General features: G+C 36.4%; 1 protein-coding gene across 3 annotated transcripts; it reads left to right on the top strand.

Moving 5' to 3' along the window:
• CENPQ (centromere protein Q) lies at positions 1-25,689 on the top strand. Of its 3 annotated transcripts, XM_007972302.3 has the most exons (11): positions 1-97; positions 372-493; positions 5,827-5,915; positions 6,821-6,958; positions 7,691-7,745; positions 8,763-8,883; positions 9,488-9,556; positions 13,444-13,573; positions 18,227-18,346; positions 18,483-18,560; positions 22,011-25,689. In XM_007972302.3, exons 4-11 carry the CDS (start codon positions 6,857-6,859, stop codon positions 22,140-22,142), a joined length of 807 nt encoding a protein of 268 aa, XP_007970493.1. In that variant the 5' UTR covers positions 1-97; positions 372-493; positions 5,827-5,915; positions 6,821-6,856; the 3' UTR covers positions 22,143-25,689. The 3 variants fall into 3 exon arrangements, with proteins under 3 accessions (XP_007970493.1, XP_007970492.1, XP_072862149.1); XM_007972301.3 differs by lacking the exon at positions 372-493; XM_073006048.1 differs by lacking the exons at positions 1-97; positions 5,827-5,915 and having other exon boundaries at positions 394-493.
• The last annotated feature ends 338 nt before the right edge of the window (positions 25,690-26,027 follow it).

The raw sequence follows: 26,027 nt of genomic DNA on the forward strand, positions 1-26,027 counted from the left end.
CTTTCTTCCCGCCCACTTCCGGGTCTCCTCTTTTACGAATGTTTGGGCGCGAATTACTCTAAGCGCAGCTCCCAGAAGGGTGCAAGAAGAATCAGTGGTGAGTCGTGATATCCTTAACCGGCTGGGTGGATCCAAAGTTGAGGGATGAGTTTTAAAGCCAACGCGTTTGTGGCAGACTTCGCGGTTCGTATTTGAGGAGGGCGAGGGGGGATTGGTCATGGGGAAATGCCTGATGTCCTAAAAGGTCTGCCGTTAGGATCCTGGGATTGAGATATTTGATAAGGGAGGCGGGAGCAAAGCCATGAATACTTCCTTCCTATTTCCCCCGAATCATCCTTATGCTCATCCTCATTGCTGGATTTCTTCCGCAGGCACGAGTGAAGTCAAGTGCAGCCCGGGACATTAGTGTCTGTTTTTCCAGGCGTCCTACTCACTCTTGTGCCCATAGAGGTCTAAATTGAGATAATTGAGTCCCATGAGTATCAACAATCTGGTAAGGAAAACAAGACAACCTAGAATGCCTCTCTCTCTCCTAAAGCATATAGTCTGGCGGCAAACTACTGTCCCAGCCTTATTTCTTTTCACTCCTCCTATACACATTAAAAACCTCGCTGAACTTTTCCTGTCCCTGAACACGCCAGTTTTTTTTGTTTGTTTGTTTTTCCCGAGCTTTCCTGCCGTCCGAGTTTTACTGTTTTCCCTTGGATGCTTCATTTCTCTACTTTTTCACTATTTCAAAACGTCATTAAAATAATACTTTTTCCATGAATAATGTACAAGCATACCTCTGAGATATTGCGGGGTCGGTTCCAGACCACCACAATAAAGTTAATAAAGCCTGTCACATGATTTTTTTGGTTTCCCAGTGCATATAACAGTTGTATTTACACTGTATTGTAACCTATTAAGTGTGCAATAGCGTTGTGTTTAAAAAAAATACTGTGCATACTTTAATTTTAAAATATTTTATTGCTAAAAAATGCTAACAATCATCTCAGCCTTCAGCAAGTCCTAATCTTTTTGCTGGTGGAGGGTCTTGCTTGATGTTGATGGCTGTTGACCAATCAGGGTGACGGTTGCTGAAGACTGGAGCTGCTGTGGCAGTTTCTTAAAATAACAAAGTAATGAAGTTTGTACAGCAGTTGACTCTTCCATTCACTAAAGATTTCTCTTAGTGAATCTTTTACTAATCTCTTAGTAAATGGCGATGCTGTTTGAAAGCATTTTACCCACTGTAGAACTTCTTTCAAAATTAGAGTAAATCCTCTTAACCCCTACCATTGCTTTAGCAGGTAAGTTTTTGTGATATTCTGAATTCTTTGTTGGTATTTCAACAATATTCACAACATTCTCACTAGGAGTAGATTCCATCTCAAGAACTTTGCTCATTCGTAAGAAGCAACTTCTTATCCACTAGTTTTATCGTGATATTGAAGCAATTCAGGTACATCTTCAGGCTCCACTCTTTCTCTTGCTATTGCCACCAGATCTTTCGCCACTTCCTCCACTGAAGTCTTGAACCCCTCAAAGTCACCCATGAGGGTTGGAATCAACTTTTTCCAAACTCCTGGTAATGTTGCTATTTTGACCTCCTTCCATGACTCATGAATGTTCTTACTAGCATTTGGGATGGTGAATCATTTCCAGAAGTTTTCAATTTATTTTGCCCAGATCCATCAGGGGAATCACTGTCTAGGGCAGCTATAGCTTTACAAAATGCATTTCTTAAATAATATAACTTGAAAGTCAGAATTATTCTTTGATTCATGGGCTGCAGAATGAATGTGTTAGTTAGCAGACATGAAAACAGCGTTAATCTCCTTGTACATCTCTATCAGAGCTCTTGGGTGACCAAGTACATGGTCTTTGAGCAGTATTATTTTGAAAGGAATCTTTTTGTGAGCTGTAGGTCTCAAAGATGGGCTTAAAATAGTCAGTAAATCATGCTGTAAACAGATGTGCTGTCACTCGGGCTTTGTTCTTCCATTTCCAGAGCACAGACAGAGTAGATTTAAAAGAATAAGAGCCCTAGGATATTTCAGAATGGTCAATGAGCATTGGCTTCAAGTCACCAGCCACATTAGCCCCTAACAAGAGAGTCAGCCTGTCTTTTGAAGCTTTGAAACCAGGCAGTGACTTTCTAGACATGAAACTCCTAGACAGCATCTTCTAAGAGAAGGCTGTTTTGTCTTCATGGAAAATCTGTTGTTTAGTGTAGCCACCTTCATCGGTTATCTTACCTAAAACTAGATAACTTGCTGCAGCTTGTGCATCAGCACTTGCTGCTTCACTTTGTACTTTCGTGTTATGGAGATGGCTTATTTCCTTAAACCTCAGGAACCAAGCTCTGCTAGCTTCAAGCTCTTTGGCTGCAGCTGTCTCACCTCTCTCAGCCTTCACATAATTGAAGTGAGTTAAGACCTTGCCGTGAATTCATCTTTGGTTTAAGGGAGTGTTGTGGCTAGTTTGATTTTCAATGCCAGACCACTCGAACTTTCTCCCTATCTATCAATAATAAGGCTGTTTTTGCTTTCTTATCATTCATGTCTTCACTGGAATAGCACTTTAAATTTTCTTCAAGAACTTTCCCTTTGCATTCACAACTTGGCTAACTGGTATAGTTTCCAGCCTATCTTGGCTTCCGACATGCCTACCTCACCTTGCTTAATCATTTCTAGCTTTTAATTTAAAGTGAGAGAGGTGTGATTTTTCCTTTCATTTGAACACTTGGAGACCATTGTAGGGTTATCAATTGGCCTAATTTCAATATCATTGTGTCTTAGGGAACAGGGAGGCCTAAGGAGAGGGAGAGAGGCAGGGAACAGCCAGTTGGTGGAGCAGTCAGAACACACACAACATTTACCTATTAAGTTCTCTGTCTGATATTGGCATGGTTCATAGTGCCCCAAAACAATTACAGTAGTAACATCAATCACCATAATTGATATAATAATGAAAAGTTTTGAAATATTTTGAGAGTTATCAAAATGTGACACAGAAACATGAAGAGTGAGGACAATCTGTTGCAAAAAGGGCATCAATATAGTTGCTCAATGCAGGCTTGCCACAACCTTTAGTTTGTAAGATGACAACAACAACAAAATACAGTGTCTGCGAAGCTCAATAAAGTGAAACACAATAAAAAGAGTTAGGCCTATACATTCTTACCCATATGCACAAACCAGTTTAAGACAGTCATTCGCTCACTTGCCTCTTTATAACATTTATAAATATATAGAGTAATTATTTTCATATCTGTCTCTACCTATGCACTATCACTAAGCTGTGGTTTCCCTTGAATGGGACGAAATATCTATTCATTTTTATATGCACTGCAAGTAGCCCAGAATTAAGAGAAACTATGTATTTTGTTTATTGGATTCTTACTATGTCTCAAATACTGTTCTAGGTGGTTTATATATTCTTTGTTAAATCATTTTTGCTTTACAAAAGCCTTTAATGTTAGTACTTTTATTAATCATTTGACTAATAGGGAAAATGAGTTAATTTACTTGCCCAAAGATATACAGTTAATTAAGCGGCAGGGCTAGATTTGGAGCTTGAACAATTTACCCTTGTCGCAGGACTGCTCTTAACCATTATGGTAGTGTTCTCAACCTGGGTTAATTTTGACCCAGGAGACATTTGGCAATGTCTGGAAACAATTTTGGTTGACTCTACTCAGCGGTTGGAGGTATTCTAGCATGTGACGGTCTACGTAGACCCAAGCGTGCTGCTTAACATCCTACAATACACACCACAGACTCCACAATAAAGAATGATCCATCTAAAATGTTAATAGTGCTGAGGTTGAGAAACTTTGTGCTATAGTGTGGTGCCTCAAGTAGGTTTCATTGTTAACAGTATTTCTCAAACTCTGTTAGACCGGTTTTGTTTTTTATTTCTAATCAGTCATAACTGATAATTTTGTAAAATGCAATTAAAAATCAATTATAGTCAAACTGCCTTGTGGTATAATACCAGGAGTGAACTCTGATGTAAACAATACATTTTGGGTAATATGATGTGTCAACAATTACAACAAATGTACCACTTTGGTGTGTGATGTTAATACTAGGGCTTGCAGGGGATGGGGGAGGGCAGGGATTATATAAGAAGTTTCTGTATGTTTTGCTCAATTTTCTGTATATCTAAAACTGTTCTGAAAAAAGTCTATTTTTAAAGAAATAGTAATTACTAGAAAATGATATGGCAAAGACAAGGCTAATTATTTTATGATTAGGTTCAATGTGCATAAAATTACTCTATCAAATTGCTGTAAAAATTTCTAAGTGATTACCTTCAATTTCCACACTTGAAAGGATTATGGCAAACAGTTTGAATGAGATTTGGAGTAGCACTAAATTACATGTTATTTTAATAAAGAATATCAAGAAGAAAATGATTAATGGAACGAAACTATAAATAAGTGCCAAATGAGAGAGAGCGTAAGAGCCACAGACTTGGAGAGAAATGAAGTAGAATAGTTAGGAAGATTTTGAGAAGTAGGTGGCTCATGATCTGAGAGGGGGGGCAGAGATGGGAGAGAGCTGCTCAGGTAGAAGGTACAGTATATGTTTGGGAGGCAGAATTACTCAAAGTGTGTTCAGGAAATCATCAAATCTAGCTAGAGAGGGAGATTTGATTAAGGAGTAGTAGGAGAGAAGTATGAACAGGTAGGCAGAGTTAGGTTGTTAAGAACTAAAAATGGCATGGGAAAGAGTTTGACTGTTACCCAGAACATATAGGGGTAAATTTTTTACTCACTTAATTTGTTCCAAAATTTGGGATTGGGAGGGATTAGGCAGAGCTTGCTCATGTCTTGTCCACGCAGTGTGGGCTGTAACATATTGACTTAGGTACATGTACCAGACTGGCAAGTTGGTGCTGGCTGTTAGCTGGGAGCTCAGCTAAGACCTTCCTGGGGTTTCAATTCCTCTCAGTGTTGGCATCCCTCATATGGTTATGGCTTGGTTACAAAAGCAAGTGTTGTCTGGGCTCGGTGGCTCACGCCTGTAATCTCAGCACTTTGGGAGGCCAAGGCAGGAGAATCACTTGAGGTCAGGAGTTCGAGACCAGCCTGACCAACATGGTGAAACCCCATCTCTACTAAAAATACAAAAAATTAGCTGGGCGTACTGGCGGGTGCCTGTAATCCCAGCTACTTGGAAGGCTGCGGCAGGAGAATCGCTTGAACCTGGGAGGCAGAGGTTGCAGCAGTGAGCTGAGATCCAGCCCAAGCAACAGTGCAAGACTGTCTCAAAAAAAAAAAAAAAAAAAAAATAAGTGTTTCTAAGCAAGAGGAAGTCAAAGTTGCCAGTCTCTTCATATCTAAGCCAATAAGCTAGAACAGAATCACTTCTACTATAGTCTGCTGCTCAAACAGCTTCAGAGTCTGCCGAGATTTAAGACATGGGGACATAACACCTTATTTCTCATTAACAATCGTAAGAAGGAATGGGTACCATTTTTAATCTAAAATCTCAGCTGTCACTTGCCCTTTCACTGGATGCTTTTATTCAGTGAACAACTTGAACTGCTGTACATGTCAGCCCTTCCAGGAGAGATCTACAAGTGAAATTTTGTCATGTGGATGGGTTTTTAAGTAGGGGAGGTATAAGGGTGTAGATGTAAAGTTGAGGGAAGTAGGCATTTTAGAAATTGAACACAAGATAGAGAATGAGTGTTTGGTAAGGTATCACATTGTTCAAGAGCAGGGTAAAGTGGTATTTTGACTTCTACTGCTTTTTGTAACTGGTCAGATATGTGGTTGCTAAATGTAGTTTGTGACCTTTCTGTTAATTCTTTCCCACTTTTTATTTGCAGTCTTCAGTGTAAGGGAGCTTGAAGCTTTTAACATTTGAAAGAATAGACTTATCCAGAGTACCTACTTTATTGTCTCTCTAAATCCACAGGTATATTTAAATTGTATCAGTATGATAATTCTGAATATTTAGAAAAGGAATGATGAATAATTTATCTGTATATCTAGCTATAGCTAATATGTATATGTATTTGTATGTGTATATATATATTTTCTAGGCATATATAGCTAATATGTGCATATTTCCTTGTATACTGCATCTAACTTCTATCCACTTCTTATGGTGTAATGCAAGAATAAGTATCTCATTCTTCTGTTCCTTTTATCAGAAATGAGTTTGGTAATAAAAGAGGGAAAATTACTCTAAATTTTATCAAATCCCCATTTCCAATCCCATGTCTGTTTTGTAATTTGCGGGAGGGCAGGGTAATCAGTACATTTCTGTACTCTTGTTAAAATGCACATAGCCCAGATAGGATTGCAGTTTAAATTCTTAGTAGTGTCAGACTAACACATGAATTTCCACATAGATTGATGGTATAATCCTAAAAAGTGTCTCCTTCCATTTTTGGCAAAAATTGAGTAATGTTAAATTTATTACTTAAAATAACAAGACCTAGGTTTTACTCCTTGAACTGACATTATCTGTGACCACTTTATATTTCTATTTCCATGGACTTAAACATTGAGAGGATGTTATCATACGATAGAGTATAAAATAAGAGATACAAAAGCATTTTTAAATGATTTTCTAAAATCCATACAAATGGAAGTTAATTTCTAGGAATGAAATTGAATTAGATATCCTTATTCTGATAAGAGTGAAAATTATTTGTTTTAAAATATGTTTGTTTAAAAGCATACAATACTATCCCCAAACTTTTATTATGATTTTTCTTTAAAAAAAGAAAAGAGAATGTGGAACATTTATAGGTAAGTTTTTTAAACAAAACATTGTGCAAGGCTTTAGCTTTTTTTGTATTTTCATCTTTACAGATTTTTTTTTTTTGGAAGCACTGTGTTTAGATCAAGATGTCTGGTAAAGCAAATGTTTCCAAGAAAAACTTTGAGCAGTTAAAAAGAAATCCAAAGAGAAAAAAGGATAATGAGGAAGTTGTGTTGTCAGAGAAAAAGGTAATGAAAATATCAAGTTTCTCATTTAGAAATCTTCGACTAGGGCCGGGCACTGTGGCTCATGCCTGTAATCCCAGCACTTTGAGAGGCCAAGGTGGGTGGATCACGAGGTCAGGAGATCAAAACTATCCTGGTTAACATGGTGAAACCCTGTCTCTACTTAAAAAAAAAAAAAAGTATAAATATATATATACACACACATATACACACACACACACAAAATTAGTCGGGAGTTGTGGTGTGCACCTGTAATCTCAGCTACCCGGGAAGTTGAGGCCGCAGAATCGCTTGAACCCAGGAGGTGGAGGTTGCAGTGAGCCGAGTTTGTGCCCCTGCACTCCAGCCTGGGCGAAAAGAATGAGACTCCATCTGAAAAAAAAAAAAAAAAAGTTTCAGGTTTTACCCTACTCATTAGGCAATGCCTATATTTGTTTTGGAGGAAAAGTATGTAACACTATTTCATAGGCAAAGTAAGTAATGATTCATTTAAAACATTCTTTGACACTGTATAAAATTTTGTTATTATCACCATTGTCAAGAATTGCTTTAGTATATCGTCTGCCTGTGATAAATATATACCATTTTTCTGTAGAAGTAGCAACATACATTTTTTCTATCTACTAGAAATTATATGAATACTCTTTGACATATATAAAAATCTATTGTAAAAGTAGTATCCTTTTATCTGATGTTTAATTCTGTTTATGTTTATGCATGTGTTTTCCCCTCTAGGTTAGAAACACAGTGAAAAGAAATAAAAATCATCTAAAAGATCTGTTTTCTGAAGGTATTTCTTTTCTATTACCTTGTTTAACCTGCTTCTATGTCAAGCTATATCTACATTCATGAAAAAATGTTCAGCATCTTGTTTATGAGTTATGGAAAAGATAGTAATAAACAACTACATTTGCATTTTTGTAAGAATATGTAGTAGTGGTTAGTTATTTTGGTCAACTGAAATTTTATTTAGCACCTCTGGCAAAATGCTGTAGAGACTTCAATGCCACTGAGTTGATAGGAAATAGAGAAAATCAAAGTGGCCCACAGCCTGAATTATTAGTGATCTGTAATAAAAAACAAACCTGATTTTTCTTCAAGACAAATATGCTTTCTGTTCTGTATAGATTAGTTTGGAACCACTATTATAAGTTGGTTTAGAGTAAACTAGTTTGGAGTAGTTGTCTTTGCTTAAACATCACTGTTTCGTGGAAGGATTCTCTACGTCTCCTCAGCCAACACTAGGTTAGGTCCTCTGGTTTTATACTCCCATAGCATACAATACTTTTTTTTTTTCCTTTTGTATGCTTTGCACGCCTATAATTTGTTCAATATTCCTTCTCTTCAGCACTGATTTTCATGAGATCCAGTACTATTTCTTCTTTTTCTAATACCTAATAAGTAGAAGAGTACCAACAACATAGTTGACACTGTTTGATTAGTCTGTTTTGTTCCAGTTGCCATCCAACATTTGGAAAATAGTTTTCTGGGCCTCTCAATGAAATGTTTAAAGAATTTAGGCCATTTCTGAGAATGAAACTTTTCATAATTAAAGTTCGATTCTTCATTTAAAATTATTTCTATTATCACTTGGTAGTATTTCCGTTAACTTATCAATAGAAAGCATATTCATATTCAACACCTGGGATGTTATAGCTGTGTGATAAAAAGTAAATTAAACAGTTTATACAGCTTTATAATATTTTGTTCTGTTAATTTCATAAGCTTTTTTAGATGCAGACATTCAGTTTTTAAGCAACGATATGTAAAACACCTAGATTGATCAGAGCCTCTTCTATTACAACAGGACAAACAAAGCACACTAACCTAAAACAGATAAAGATAGCACCCAACAAGAGAAAAACCTGGCAACCTCTGTCAAAGAGTACCAGAGACTATTTGCAAACTATGATGGAATCAGTAATAAGGTGAGTATAAAATTTTTCCATTTCATTCTTTTGGTTCCCACTTAGGCGTTTCCTATGGATACTGTTCTTTTAAATATTGCTATCTATCTTAAGGTAATAGAGTATATTTCTATTTCGGAAGAGGATATAATTGATGTGGTGGTATTTGCCTTCGGCAGAAAAGTCTTTGTTAATTTTAGAAACTTGAAATTCTATCAGTGAAATAAAAGCAAGTGTTTGTGGCCTGACTTGCTATCAACAAAATTTTAATTTATGTCAATAGAGATTGTTTAGGAAGACGTTGAGTTCAGAGTGACACTTTACATAGAAGCTACCACACTAGAGGGGATACAGAGAAAATAAGACAGAATTCTGCTGTGTGGAGCTGAATTCTATCAGAAGAGCCAGGCATATAAATTATTACAGTACAGTGTGGCAAAATATATACATAAGTAGAAATTTTTCATTGTACCTCTATTTAAAGTGTCTTTAATATGAAAGGAAAAGTGATTGATTTTGCCTGGCTAGTAGGGAGGGACACTTGAGAGAAATCAGAAAAAATACACAGAGTATATTATTATTTGTGTTTCAGACTACTATTTATTCCATCTTTTTTCTTCTCTAGGACGATTTTGAGTAACAGAATTAAAGATAAAGAAGAAATACAATACCATCTCAACTTCCTGAAGAACAGGTAATACTGTTGCATAATTAAAATGATTAAAACAAAATTTTTAAAAACCTGACTTCTTCCTATGTTGCCAAACAGACACTTGGTGGAATGTAAGTTTTTCTTTTTTTTTAAAGAAGGTGAACAACTTGGAAATATGTTTTCTTTTTTTTCTAACCTGCTGCTGCATGTATTTCTCGAATAAGTTTCAGGGGCACTTACAAAAAAAAAAACCCTGAAAATCACAAAATTCTGTTTCCACAGTTCACTCTTCCATATCAGAATTTGAAAACAGTTTTGTCAACTTGAACTCCCTTCAACTTCATTTTTAATAATTTGAAGTTAATATTTCACCACTCTTATCTATCTGATATTTACCCTATTGCTGTGTTTTTCCACTTCATATTGTCTTAAATTATTTGCACGAGCAACAAGTCTAATTTTCTAAGATATTATTGCTCTTCATGTCATGGTAAATCACCAATGGAGATTTCTTTTCAAGAATTCTTAAAAGGCACACCACTGCCTGTGATTTTCAGTAATTACTTTTCTCTAGTATTTACACGACTTTTTCTTTTTATAAGAAAATGTTCTGCTTCTCAGTTTCAAGTTTGCCTAGAAATGTTTGTGACCTATTTTAAGGAATTCCTTTGAGCACAAATTCTATTTACTTTTCCTTGAAATATAATTTTCAACCCATAGTAGCCAAGTAGAAAGAGTGAATGGGATGGTTTTGGTGGGGGTGGGAGTTTGTTGAGAAAGGTTGAACAAATTAAAGACTGCTAGAAGCAGGCTTGTAAATTGCTTAAAGGTATAGCAGCCTATTATTAAAGAAGGAGGAAGATATTAAAAAGATAATAAATAAGCTAATACAAGCATAATGAAAATGTAGCTGTTTATGATCTTTTTAATATAGGACAAATACTAATGTTGACTGTATGAATGAGAATATTGCATTACATAATAGTTGCTGTTCATAGTGATCACCTTGGTTCACTGGAAAAGATTATATTTAACGGATAGGCAGTCTCTTCATCATGTAGCAGCTATGGAGATATACATTTCAAGGCCTGACTATTTCTTCCTTATTTTTACTTTCACAGCTTGCTTTCTTTCGTTCCGAAGTAACCATACCCAAGATACAGTTACTTATACCAATACAACAAAGTATAGCATTAGCAAACTGATAATTGGAACTCTAAATACATTCTTCTGTAGCAGTGTTTCTCAAAGTATATTTGAAACACTTGTTCTTACAGTTAGTCTGTGGATAAAGATAACCTATGGTGAATTATATTTGGGTACCTTAGCATGTAAGAAGTCCTGCAGTAAATAAATCTATTTCATTTTCTTTAACCTAGCATCTCCCAAATTGATATTTCTGGGAACTCATTTTCATATATTAAGCTCATCTCTGCTTTTGACTAAATGTTAGCTTCATTATTTTCATTTTTTTAGTTTTCAGTTCTTACTAGATTACAACTATAGTGATAGGCAGCTACCTATATATATCATTTTAGCCTTGTAAAGAAAGAGGAAAAAGACAATTCTTACCCCTTAGCTTCAGTTAGAAAATTCTAGGAGATGGTTTCTAATTGGTTGAGCTTAGGTGATATTTATCTATTCTTGGCGTGATTTTGTGACAAGAGCTACCATGGATATCACTGATATAGACTGGATTATATACCTAGCCCCATGATTACACTGACAAGTTTGCTAGGCAAACAAAACTGTTCACCATTACAATTCTAAAGGAACATACTTCTAGAAAGTCTGCCCTATAGAAACAATGTTGTAAGTGGTAATTAAATGTTGCTGATATAGTAGGATATATTCAAGCCATGGTTTTAGTTTCTAAGAGTTAGTGAGACTCCTGGAAGTCTAACTGCTATTTAGAACATTTGGAGCAGTGAATGACCCTTCTACATAATTGATTTAATAAACATATAGAAGAAACTTCATAAATAAAATATTTTTGTCAAGAAAATAAAAAACTTATCCCTCTTAGGAAAGCTTAGGCAGATATAGTTTGTGTTTAAATGTGATAGCCTAATGATGATTTTTCTAAATAACTGGAGTTTTGTCTTAACAGTTTAATGAGAATTACGATTTGTGGAGTTTTTGCTGCCTACTTTCTTCTTTACAAAAATTAAAATTTTATTTGCAAACTATGCATCGAACAAAGGTCTATATCAAGACTCTGTAAGGAACTTAAATTAGCAAGCAAAAAACCAATAATCCTATTAAAAAGTGGACAAAGGACATGAGCAGACACTTTTCAAAAGAAAACATACATGCGGCCAACAAACGTGAAAAAAAATGCTCTCAACATCACTAATTACTAGAGAAATGCAAATGAAAACCACAATGAGATACCATCTTACACCAGTCAGAATGGCTGTTCTTAAAAAGTCAAAAAGTAACAGATGCTGGGAGGTTGCCGAGAAAAGGGAATGCTTTTAAACTGCTAGTAGGAATGTAAATTAGTTCAACCATTATGGAAAGCAGTTTGGCAGATTCTCAAGTTAAAACAGACTACCCTCCAACCCAGCAATCCCATTACTGGGTATATACGTGAAGGAATATAAATTGCTCTACCATAAAGATACATACACACTTATGTTCACCACAGAACTATTCACAATTGCAAAGACATGGAATCAACCTAAATGCCCATCAGCGGTAGATCAGATAAAGAAAATTGTGGGACATATAAAACTTGGAATGCTATGCAGCCATAAAAGAATGAGATCATGTCCTTTGCAGCAACATGGTTGGAGCTAGAGGTCATTTTCCTAAGCAAACTAACACAGGAACAGAAAACCACATAATGCATGTTCTCCCAAGTGGGAGCTAAACATTGAGTACATATGGACACAAAGACGGGAACAACAGATACCAGGGCCTACTTGAGGGAGGAGAGTGAGGGTTGAGAAACTATCTGTCAGGTACTATGCTTATTACCTGGGTGAAAAAATAATCTGTACACCAAAGCCCCACAACATTTGCCTACATAACCTGCATATGTACTCCTGAATCTAAAATAAAAGATTCTTTTTTTTTTTAATTAAGATTTTTAACAAGATCCCAAAAGTGGGACAGTGGGTTCCACTATTGTTCAGATTTCTTCAAATCTTAAGTAGTAGAACTTTTTAGAACGCAAAGATGCTGCTGTTATAAAAGGAATCAAATTTAGCTTTTCTTCCTCATAAAATTCAAGAATCAAATCTGGGAAAGCTATTTTGCGGTCTGCCAGATGTGACGATAGAAATAGATGTTTCTACTGGTGATCAAATCAACTCGAATTTATAAAGGAATTTTTTAACTTTAATATTAAATACCATTCATGTTTATAGTATTTTCGAGCAGTGCACTTTAATCTTAGTGTTTTATTTACCTTGAACTCTATAGAACTTAGTTTTCTTTGAAATCATTTAAAATAACTAAGGTAAATCTTCTCTATTTTTTATCACATTCTCTAAAATCATTGAGATTTGGGGTCCAGGGTCATAGTTAAGACTTCTAGACTAGTGTTCTGTCTCTTAACCAACAATTCACAATATATGATAGACTCATGTCCTGTAATAGTCTAGAAAACATCTGGATGGTACAAGGAAATTTTGGTTCTAAAATGTATATACATCGTCAAATGTGTAAAATAGAAAATTTTCTTTTAGTAAAGTAGCCCCAGTGTCCCTTAATTTGAGGTAAATCTTAATAAATCGAAAGGCTAAATGATGATTTGTCAGGGCTTTTTGAGGGGGAGACTTACTGGCACTGTTACCCAGTGGTAATAAAAGAATATTGTACCTTTTAAGAATATGAGGACAAGAAAAAATGAGGACTGTTTTAAAATAATAATAAGACTTAAAAAATAAACAAAATAATTACGTTTTTATTTTATCCTTAAGATTGCTACAACTGTGTGAAACTCTGAAAGTCCCTCCCAAAAAGATGGAAGATTTAACTAATGTGTCAAGGCTACTGAATATGGAAAGGGCAAGAGGCAAAGCTAATGAAGAAGGTCTGGCATTACTGCAGGTATGAAATTTGAATAGGAAATCCATAATTAGAGAGTTAGGGAAAGGGGAAAAGATTAAAGTTTTTTAAATTATCATGATGTTCCTGCAGTAGTGAATACTAGATCTTGAACCAGGTTTTTTCATTAAATTGTTTTTTTTTTTTTTTCATTAAAGCAAAAATTTGTCTGAACTTGGCACCTCTAAAGTTGAAGTATTTCTAATATATTTGTGGTTAAGTAGCAGTCCTATTTTTTTCATCTAACTTTAACTGAACTATCTTAGTATTTTTAATTATCACTTTATAGGAGTTTATCACTCAATACTGTGGAATTTTAAAACGTGTAAGTTTTTCTGACCTGTATATGGCAAGAAAACACAAGTATCATTAGAGTTAAAATGTACTGGGGACTTCCTACACTTCAGACACTGTTCTAAGCACTTTATACTTATATCCCTTAATCCTCACATGACTTAGAGTATGACCTAAATTATTCTCTTTTTACAAATGTGATAAAAAGACATAATGCTATTTCTAACTGAACCTTAGACAGATTGCTTAAAGTTAAGATGCTAACTTTGTCATTCTGACATTAGCACGATTCTTGATCACTATGTTATATGGCATCCTTTGGAAGATAATAGGAGATAACCTTATCTATCATGGTTAACTTCAAGCTTTTAATTAGTGGATATCTGAACAACTGAGACAAAGCAACCTTAAGGAGCTTATTAGATAATTATATAAACTAACACACATCAGACCGTATATCCTTTAGACATTTTGAAGTAGTTTGTAGATGTCGTGTGCATAGATTTTAGTTGCAATTTAGTTAAGTACAAGGTGGTAGTAGTTTCTGCAAGGAATATATTCCCAAAATGTATAATAATTCAAAGGTAACAATTCATTCCCATTTTTCCATAAGATTGAGAATAAAGTTGAAGGAACAATTTCTGAGCACAAATCTATATATATTTTTAGTTAATAGGGTGGCATTTTCTGGTGGCTACCTCACTTTATTCGAAGTGTAATATTATATTTTATTTCCATCCCAAGGTTCCTACTTTTTTAGGGCATCTTTTCAGTATTGGCACTAGCTTCATCACCTAAACACTTAGATGACATTTATTTAGGTTATTTTAAAAGGTTCAAGAGTATGATCATGGAGAATTTTAACATTTAGTATTTATGCACATCAGTTAAGGGTGTTCTGAAGTCATAAATGATAGTATGATTTTTATGCTACTTGTAAGCATTTCTGGTCTTCAGCTGAAATTTGACCTCCATGGGACATAAGCATAATTACAGTCTATGGTGTGCTTGTTAGTCACTCAGAAGAAGCACCACTGGCACCTGGGGCAGGAGAGTTCTTCATTGGCATAAGAGGATTTTCGGACTAGCAGCTTGTAAACTCGATCTATAACCGTTAGTTTTCTCCTCTGTGCCTTAGACCCATTGCTTTGTCTCACTGCAGCCTAGAGCTATTGCTGGTGATGATCTTCTAAAACCTGTAATAGTAACAGAAATTTTATTTATTTAACATTTTTGTTGTGCTCTCACTCAGTAATGGTGCTAGGGAAACAACAATGGTGAGCAATATCTCGGAGATTCTGGGGAGACAGCATTAGAACAGCTGAAGCATAAATTTTTAGACTCCCTTGATGTTGTCATAAAAATGGAGCCATAGGATTTCAGAATCAGAGTTAGCATAAGAAAATATGACAATAAAGACCAAAAATAACATTCCTGATACACCGAAAACATGCCAAAAAGACATGTGCCTAGAACAGATGAACATTAACCTAATTTATCAAGTGAACTGAAATAAATTCAGAAAAAATGATAGGAAGTATAGGGGAAAAATTATAAATCAGAATTAGAAATACTGATAAATGAAAGAAGAGAATTCAGGAATGAATGAGACATAAAAGAAAAAGCCTTTCAGATATGTAGACTAAATTAGAAGAAACACTAAAGCAAATAAACACAACAGATAATGCTTATGGTAAATAGAAAATAACATAAGGAGAAAATTTTCAGAATCATAAAAACATTTTTAAAAGGAATTGAGAAAAAAATCCTCAAAGAAGATACCATATGAGTATGGTAGTAATACCCAAAGATAACCAAAGCAATGGAACAAAATAAATTTCATAATGAGAAATTTTAATCCTTGTTATATTTAACCCTTTTATTCATTCAGTGCTGTTATACATTCCCTTTGTAGTGGGTTGAATCTAGGAAAAGGGTCTTGTCAGATACAGTTAAGGATCTCAAGATGAAATCATCCTGTATTGTCATGGGTAGGTCCCAAATCCAACGACAAGTGTTCTTATAAAAGACAAGAGAAGGTACAAAGAAAAAGTCACATGAAGGCAAAGGCAGAAACTAGAGCAATGCAGCTACAAAGAATGCGTACAGCTACCAAAAGCTGAAAAAGACAAGAAACCATTCTCTCTTGTCTTCAGAGGGATTGTGTCCCTGCCAACAGCTCGATTTTGGACTCTGTCCTCCAGAACCATGACAGAATGAATTTCTGTTATTTTAAGCCAAGTAGGTGGTACAGCAGCCACAGGAAACTAATATATGTGGTTTGCTTTATATTTATATTGGACAGCACTCTGTTAGATCCAGCAACCAATTCACAGAAAATACAGGGCTGAGGAACCAGTTTAAACTTCACCAGGGAATGCAGTTCACAAAATTTAGCCCATGGGAAATTCCACAGAGCGAACTAATCTCCACAAATGAATTGAAATGGAAGCCTCCTATAGATGAAAAGAGACTTAAGACATATCAACCAGTCACAGTTTGGAACCTGATTAAAACAAAATGTAAAAAAAACTCCAATTGATGAGAAAATTGAAAATGTGAATACTAACTATATGCTTGATATTAAGGAATTTATTGAGATTCTTTAAAGTATAGTAATGATGTTGTACTCATATATCTTTAAATCCTTTAGAGCTATATACTGAAATATTTATAGATAAAATGATGGGATATCTAGTATTTGAAATAGCGCAGGGGAAACAGGAGAAGTGGATGGAGTTAAAGGTGTGACAGGATGGCCACGGGCCAGGCACGGTGGCTCATGCCTGTAATCACAGCACTTTGAGAGGCCGAGGCATGCGGATAACCAGAGGTCAGGAGTTCAAGACCAGACTGGCCAACATGGTGAAACCCTGTCTCTACAAATAATACAGAAAAAAAAAATTATCTGGGCATGGTGGCAGGCGCCTATAGTCCCAGCTACTCAGGAGGCTGAGGCAGGAAAATCACTTGAACCCAGGAGGCAGAGGTTGCAGTGAGCCAAGATAGCGCCACTGCACTCCAGCCTGCGCAACGAGAGCGAAACTCCATCTCAAAAAAAAAAAAAAAAAAGAAGATTGTCATGAGTTGATAATGGAAACTGGCTGATACGTATATGGGTGTTCATGATAACATTCTCTCTTACTGTATGTGTTTGAAATTTACTATAACAAAAAATAAAAACAGAGTCTGTTCCTCCATGGAGTTTAGATTCAAGTGAATAGAGCTCACAGTCCCAAAATCTTAGGCATTCAGGGAACAGCACATTCCCAGTAAGGGGCCGGACAATAAACATTTTAGCCTTTTTGGACCACATATGGTTGACTGTTTTGTTGCATATCCTTTTGTTTTGTTGAGGTTTTGACAATCTTTTAAAATGTAAAAACAACTCACAGTTCTTGAACTGTACAAAAACATGCCATGGGCAATTGTTGACCCCTGCAGCTACCCTTTAAAAAAAAAAGTGGTCATTTAGAAGCCAAAATATATTTCTTGAGGAAGACTACTCTAGTTGCCAGCAACAGTTCTGCATCCAGTATTTGGAGAATGACATAGATATAGCATCAACCTTATTGCTGAACAAGATGTAAGAGTTACTACTTCTGTATATTTTCTGTGTGGCTTATTTACTTGTTCCCCAAAGCCAGCAGGCAATGTTATCATTGACTGTTGCTAGGACTATATTTGAAAGCAGTGCCATATTTAATACCATTTAGAAACCTGGAGACTTGCTAATTTTAATTTTATCCTCAGCCTGCACACAACACATCCTTAATGTCTTGTCCCCATACTTGTTTTATTCATTTCTTATTTTCTTTTCATCTTCCCCTCTAAATTATATATTCCTTTAATGTGGGAAACTGTTACTCATTTTTTTTATTATTCTCCCTGCTCTAATGCCCAACATTACTTCCTTTTGACAAATTAAAATAGCAGACTCTCAAATGTTCCTAAATAAATGAAAACAATTCAGAATTTCTCCACTACATGAAGTTTTATGCTGTTTAAGGAAGGTTACTATATTTGCTGTCATCAGTTCTGGGCTCTGCTAGATTTACACTTGGATCTTCCAGGATCTCTGACCCTACCAGCATTGGTAAGTTTTGAGGAAGTGTTCATGTACATCTCTTTGTTCCAGGGTAATTAGATATCCTTATAACACATTAATACCTTGTCATACCAGCTTTCCAAGAAGTCTGTTTTTTGAAAGGAACAAAAGTAAATTCGCCATTTGCTTCTAAAAATGTTTTAAATGTATATGGTGTTTTTAAAAATGTATATGTATAACAATATCTGTTACGATTTAATATAATAATGTGTTTAAGTTAAAATGTTTTTTTTTTTTTTCTCTTTCTGACTCAGGAAGAAATAGATAAAATGGTAGAGACCACAGAGTTAATGACTGGGAATATTCAAAGCCTAAAGAACAAAATTCAGATTCTGGCAAGTGAGGTGGAAGAAGAAGAGGAGAGGATAAAACAGGTAATTATTTTAAACTGTATTACTGGAATTTGGATATAGTTTTTTAATGGTTAAATTATGCCAAGACAGCTTTCGAGTATAATATGATGAGAGAAACCAGCTTTTTGAAATAATCTGTAGCTTTCTTCTACTTCAGATGCATCAAATAAATACTAGTGGAGTACTCTCTCTTCCAGAACTTTCTCAGAAAACTCTCAAAGCGCCCACACTTCAGGTAAGTACCTATTTACCATATCGATTACAGGCATACTTTAGAGCTATTGCAAGTTTGGATTCAGACCACAGCAAAAAAGCAAATACTGCAGTAACGCAAGTCACACAAATGTTTTGGTTTCCCACTGCATATAAACGTTATGTTTACACTATACTGTAGTCTTGTAAGTGCAAAAAAAGCATTATTTCTTTAAAAAATAAAAGAAAAAAAAGGACATACCTTAATTTGGAAAATGCTTTATTGCTAAAAAATGTTCATCATCTGCACCTTCAGCAGGTCGTAATCTTTTTGCTGGTGGAGGGTTTTGCCTCAATGTTGATAGCTGCTGACTGGTAGCATGGTGATTACTGAAGGTTGGGATGCATGTGGCAATTTCTTAAAATAAGAAAACAATGAAATTTGCCATATCAGTTGATTCGTCCTTTCACGAAAGATTTCCCTGGAGCATGTGATGCTGTTTCATAGCATTTTACCCACAGGAGAACTTCCTTCACAATTGGAGTCAGTTCTCTCATTCGTTGTCCTGGCTTTGTCAACTAAGTTTTTGTCGTATTCTATATCCTTCATTGTTATTTCAACTGTGTTCACAACATCTTCATCACAAATAGATTCCATCTCAAGAAACCACTTTCTTATCCTTAAGAAGCAACTCCTCGTCCATTCACGTTTTATCATGAGATTGCAGCAATTCATGTACATCTTCAGGCTCCACTTCTAATTCTAGTTCTCTTGCTATTTCCACCACATCTTCAGTCACTTCCTCCACTAAAGTCTTGAACCCCTCAAAGTCATCCATGAGGATTGAAAGTTGAATCCATTTTTTCTAAACTCCTGCTATTGGTATTTTGACTTCCTCCTGTGAATCATGAATGTTCCTACTGACAGAATGGCAAATTTCTTTCAAGATGTTTACAATTTATTTTGCCCAGATCTATCAGAGAAATCACTACCTAGAGCAGCTATAGCCTTATGAAATGTGTTTCTTAAATAATAAGACTTAAAAGTTGACATGACTCTTTGATTCATAGACTGCAGAATAGATGTTGTGTTAGCAGATGTGAAAACAACAATCTCCTTGTATATCTTCATCAGAGCTCTTGGGTAACTGTGAACATTTTCAATGAGCAGTAATATTTTCAAAGGAATCTTCTTTTCTGAGCAGTAGCTCTTAACAGTGGGCTTAAAATATTCAGTAAGCCATGCTCTAAACAGACATACTGTCACTCAGGCCTTGTTGTTCCATTTACAGAGCACAGACAACGCAGATGTAGTTGATTTAGGAGAATTAAGGACCCTGGGATTTTCAGAATGATCAGTGAGCATTGGCTTCAACTTCATGTCACCAGCTGCATTAGCCCCTAACAAGAGCCTAATAAAACCATGTCCTTTAAAGCGTTGAAGCCAGGCATTGCCTTCTCCTTTCCAACTATGAAAGTCCTAGAGATAGCATCTTCTTCCAATAGAATGCTGTTTTGTTTACATTGAAAATGTGTTGTTTACTATAGCCACCTTCACCAGTGATTTTAGCTAACTAGGTCTTCTGGGTAACTAGCTGTAGCTTTTCTATCAGCACTTGCTTCTTCACCTTGTACTTTTTATGTTTTAAACATAGCTTCTTTCCTTAAACCTTATGAACTAACTTCTGCTAGCTTCAAGCTTTTCTTCTGCAACTTCCTCACTTCTGTCAGCCTTCATAGACTTGAAAACAGTTAGGGCCTTGCTGTGGATTAGGATTCGGTTTAAAAGGGAATGTCGTGGCTGGTTTGATCTTCCATCCGGACCACTCAGACTTTTCCCATATCAACAGTAAGGCTGTTTTGCTTTCTCATCATTCATGTATTCACTGAAGTAACACTTTAAATTTCCTTCAAGTACTTTTCCTTTGCATTCACAACTTGGGCGTTTGGCACAAGAGACCTAACTTTTGGTTTGCGTGGCTTTTGATATGCCTTCCTCACTAAACTTAGTAATCTCTAGCTTTTGATTTAAAGTAAGAGACATGATTCTTCTTTTCACCTGAACACTTAGAGGCCATTGTAGCATTATTAACTGGCTTGATTTCAATATCATTGTGTCACAGGGAATAGGGAGGCCCAAGGAGAGGGAGAGAAACTGGGAAATGGCCGGTTGGTGGAACAGTCAGAACACATAACAATTACCAATTCAGTTCGCTGTTTGATATGGTTGCAGTTGTGGCACCCAGAACAATTACAGCAGTTCCATCAAAGAACACTAGGCATAGATCACCATAACGGATACCGTAATGATTTTTAAAGTTTGAAATATTACAACAGTTACCAAAATGTGACACAGAGACACAAAGTGAGCATGTGCTTTTGGAAAAATGGTGCTGATAGACCTCCTTCACACAGAGTTGCCACAAACCTTCAGTTTGTAAAACAACGCAGTATCTGGGAACACAGTAAAATAAGGCATCCCTGTATATAATAGACCAGTTTTACATCACATATATATGAAAACATTATGTCCTATTTCATTCTTTAAACAAATGGAACCTGATATAAATGGTTTGGCAAATTACTTTGCTCATTTGACTATATAGTTTGAACATCTTGTCAGTCATGTAGATCGCTCATTTTTGTTGATAGCTGTGTAACATTCTGTTTCATGGAGGTCATATAATTTGTAAATTACTGATGGAAATACATAATTTTTTTGTTACAGGTAAGACTGGGTACACCCTTGTACGTATGTCTTTACTGATTTGTGTAGTCATAATTGTAGGATACATTTCTAGAAGTAAATAATTGACAGTTTGGTTTTTTTATGCTTTTAACAATAGCATATAACTCCTTATAAAACAGTGCTGTCTTATTTGTAGTAAACTCTAAACTGGTAATTTATCTTTCTTCAAAGGACTCCAGTAGATATTGTAGTGTAAATGTTTGTAGCATTGGAAAGTCTTCATGTTTTCTTAAAAAGTAATTTAAAATTTTCCTATGGGCTGGGCACAGTGGCTCATGCCTGTAATCCCAGCAGTTTGGGAGGCTGAGGCGGGTGGATCACCTGAAGTCGGGAGTTCAAGAACAGCCTGACCATCTCTACTAAAAATAGAGAATTAGCCAGGCGTGGTGGCACATGCCTGTAATCCCAGCTATTCGGGAGGATGAGGCAGGAGAATTGCTTGAACCTGGAAGATGGAGGTTGCAGTGAACCAAGATTGCGCCATTGTTCTCCAGCCTGGGCAACAAGAGTGAAACTCTACCTCAAAAAAAAAAAAAAAAAATCCTCTCAATCATTTACCAGTGGCGAAAGGAGCAGGATGGGGAGAGGGAGAGAGATTTGAAAGAAGAATGGCCATTAGTTGACAATTATTGAAGTTGGGTGATAGATACTTAAGGTTTATTTTAAACTGTTCTCTCTAACATACATTTGAGATTTCTCATAATAAAATGTTAACAACTATATTTAATACTATCTTTCCCACAGAAAGAAATTTTGGCACTAATTCCAAACCAGAATGCTCTTCTAAAGGACTTGGATATTCTTCATAATTCATCACATATGAAGAGCATGTCAACCTTCATTGAAGAAGCCTATAAGAAACTGAATGCCTCTTAAAGAGTTTTTTTATTTTTTAGATTGTTCCATATTAATTTAATGTTCATGAATTTGTAAAACTGCTTAACCTATGATTATATGTACAGAGGCTAAGGCTTCTGCAGGATTTATTATCTCCTGATATGCACTTTAAAATTAGTCTTTGTAGGTCTATCATTAGCATCTAATGTAGTTCTGAAAACTGTGTTTAGCAGTTGCCATATCTAGGAAGCTAACATTTATATTGCTCTATCAATAAGTATTTGCCTAGAACCACAAAATAGGAATTGCCTTAAGGATCAAATAGTTTATAATGCCTGAATGGAGGTCATTTATTGATTAACAGCTCATATCAGGAACTGTCATAAGTAAGTGTTTACATATAGTGTCTAGTGCATAAAAACCTAAGCGTTTGCTGTCATTCATTCTGTAGCCAATGGCTTACATTAAGTTTCGGTCTGGTCATCTGGAACTTGAAAAATCCTCAAATGCCTTCACTCTTTTACCTAATTCCCTAGTCTTTTTTGGGAAGTAGTTAAGATATGCCTGGTATCTTTAACTTTGGAGGTAGTATCAAAATTTTACTTCTTTGGTGGTTTAGTGAATTAATGTTGAATATTTATTTTCTACTGTCATCAAAACATATTCCCAAAAAGTACTAAAAAGGAACCTTAGCACATTTATTTCATTAAAACGAAACAAAAAAAAACCCAAAAAACTTTATAAACCTTTTCTCATCATGACAATAAGCTTATATATGGGAATAAATTATAACCTAATGTATCAAAAATTATTTCTAACTACAGTATACTGTCTTGGGTTTTTTTTTTTTTTTTTAAATCTGTAAAATAAAATGACTCTAATTACTTTTTTGCATAACCTGTAATATCAGTTAATTTGGGAGATGCCATAATTATGTTAATACCCTTCAGGCAGAGACCACCAGGAACACACCTGTAGTTAAACAAGTTAGGTTTTTACCGTACTGAGGAGATCACACATGAGGACCCTGGGGCAGCTCGAGAGGGGTCACAAGCAATATCCTCATAGGAATAATGGTAAAGAAGACCTATTAATAGATTTTGGAGGCAAATAAAATCTCAAAGAAAAACCTGGCAAAGTGACTAAAAGTATAGGTTATTACAAAATGTCTTAAAAACCCTTCACGTGGAAACTTAAAGCTTCATGTTTTTAGAATGAGTAGGAGAGCCCTAACTCAGTGATTTTTAACACTAATGTTATAGTAGCTTTTGGTGGGGAGGGAGGAATTACGTATGCTGTTTCAGGGCATCTGTTTAACAGATAACTGATAGTTAACTGGAATTTTAACTTACCATTGTTGCTGAGTGATATAGTTCTTCACCCTGTGTGAACTGGCCATACTACTCTTATAGCTTTGAAGGGTTTATAATCTAACTTTAAGAGATCTACAGTGTCATCTGGTAGGTAGCATCCAATCCAAAACATACACAATATTTTCTTTAAATAAGACTGCATCTTGGTATACTCTTTGGAAAGAATTTAAGAATTAATTACAGATCTGTTACGATTTGCTTATGGTTTTTTGGCCCCACCAACCTCACGTTGAAATTTTTTGATCTCCAATGTTGGAGGTGGGGCCTGGTGGAAGTTGTTTAGATCATGGTGTGGGTCCCTCATGAATGGCGTGGTGCTATAGATGCTGGTGCCATGCTTCTTGTACAGCCTGCAGAAACATGAGCCAAATCTCTTTTCATTAATAAATTACCCAGCCTCCGATATTCCTTTATAGCAACACTAAATATACTAAGAAAATTGGTATTCAGGAGTGAGGCATTGCTCTAAAGATGCCTGAAAATGTGGGAGTAGCTTTTGAACTGGGTAATAGGCAGAGGTTGGAAGACTTTGGAGGGCTCAGGAGAAGACAGGAAGACAAGGGAAAGTTTGGAACTTCTTAGAGACTGGTTAAGTAGTTGTGGACCGAAATGCTTATAGAAAAAGAGATAGCAAAGGTCATACCGAGGAAGCCTTAGATGGAAATGATGAACTTACATGTAACTGAAGCAAAAATCACACTTGTTATGCCGTAGCAAAGAACTTGTCCGCATTGTGTCCATGCTCTAGGGCTTTATGGAAGGCTTAATTTAAGAGACGGCCTAGGGTATCTGGGAAAAGAAATTTCTAACCAGCAAAGTGCTCAGACTGCTGCATGGTTACTTCTAACTGCTTACAGTAGAAACCAGAGGAAAATTGGAAAATGTGCAGCCTTGCCTTGTGTTAGAGAAGGAAAGAAGAGTGTGTTTAGGAGTCTAAGAGTATGGCCAAGCAGGAGCAGTAGTTTGCTAAAGAGATGAGCATGACTAAAAGGGGCCAGGTGCTAATAAGACTATGGAAAAAATGTCTCAAAGCTATTTCAGAAATCTTTGATGCTACCCCTCCCATCACAGATTAAGAAGTTTAGAATGAAAGAATGGCTTTTTGACGGGGCAGGTGATACTGCTCCCTGTACCCCAGTGGCAGCAGCTCAAAGGGCCTCAGGCTGCTGCTCTGGAAGGTGTACCCAGTAAGCCTTGGGGATTTTCATGTGGTGTTAAGTCTGCAAGCATGCAGACTGCAAGAGTAGTGGAGACTTGGCAGCTTCCACTTACATTTGAGAGGATGTATTAGAAAGCCTGGGTACCCAGACAGAAGCCTGCCACAGAGGCCGAGAGCCTCTACTAGAGAAGTACCTACTGGAGCAGATGGAGCAGGGCCAACACTCTCCGGTCTCAGAATGGTAGAGCCACCAACAGCTTACAGTCTCAGCCTGGAAGAGCTGCAGGTATTGGATTCCAACCCGTGAGAGCAGCTACATGGGCTGCACCCAGCAAAGCCATGGGGATGGAGATGCCCGAGGCTCTGGAACCCACCCCTTGAACCAGTGTTCTTAGGATGCGGGACATGGAGTCAAAGCAGATTATTTTCGAGCTTTAATATTTAATATCTGTCCTGACAGGTTTGGGACTCACATGGGGCCTATTACCCCTTTCTTTTGGCCTGTTCCTCCCTTTTGGAATGGGAATGTCTGTACCACCATTGTATCTTGAAAGTAAATAACTTGTTTTTTATTTTACAGGTTCACAGTTGTAAGGAACTTGCCTTGAGTCTCAAATGAGACTTTAGACTTTTGAGTTGATGCTGGAACAAGTTAAGACTGGGGGATGGAATAATTGTATTTTGCAATGTGAGAAAGACATGAGATGTGTTTTTCATCCCACCAAATCTTATGTTGAAATCTGATGCCCAATATTGGAGGTGGGGCCAGATGGGAGAAATCTGGGGACAGATCCCCCATGAATGGCTTGGTGACATTCTCCCAGGAGTAAATAAGTTCTCTTGGTTCCCATGAGAACTGCTTCTTAAAAAGCCTAGCACCTCTTTCTGTCTTGTTTTCTCTCTCACCACATGATCTGCAAATGCCAGCTCCCCTTCACATTCCACCATGAGTAGAAGCAACCTGAGTCCCTGGCCAGAAGCAGATGCTGGCACGATGCTTTTTGTGCAGCCTACAGAACCATGAGCCAAATAAATCTCTTTTCTTTATAAAATACCCAGCCTCAGGTATTCCTTTATGGCCACACTAAAGAGACCCAAGACAAGATCCAAATAAAATTAAACTACCGGGCGCAGTGGCTAACGCCTGTAATCTCAACACTTTGGGAGGCTGAGGCGGGCAGATCATCTGAGGTCAGGAGTTCGAGACCAGCCTGGCCAACATGGTGAAACCCCGTCTCTACTAAAAATACCAAAATTGGCCAGGCACAGTGGCGGGCTCCTGTAATCGGGAGGTTGAGGCAGGAGGATTGCTTGAACCCAGGAAGTAGAGATTGCAGTAAGCCCAGATAGTGCCACTACACTCCAGCCTGGGTGACAGAGTGAGATTCCATC

The sequence above is a fragment of the Chlorocebus sabaeus genome, chromosome 17, assembly GCF_047675955.1.
Source record: "Chlorocebus sabaeus isolate Y175 chromosome 17, mChlSab1.0.hap1, whole genome shotgun sequence".
Lineage (NCBI taxonomy): Eukaryota > Metazoa > Chordata > Mammalia > Primates > Cercopithecidae > Chlorocebus > Chlorocebus sabaeus.

Bases quoted from the DNA above. Each gene is read 5' to 3' on its own strand.
- CENPQ (XM_007972302.3), top strand. From the start codon at position 6,857: ATGTCTGGTAAAGCAAATGTTTCCAAGAAAAACTTTGAGCAGTTAAAA. The intron at 6,959-7,690 runs GTAATGAAAATA...TTTCCCCTCTAG, and splicing joins TTGTGTTGTCAGAGAAAAAG to GTTAGAAACACAGTGAAAAG. The intron at 18,561-22,010 runs GTAAGTACCTAT...TCTTTCCCACAG, and splicing joins TCAAAGCGCCCACACTTCAG to AAAGAAATTTTGGCACTAAT.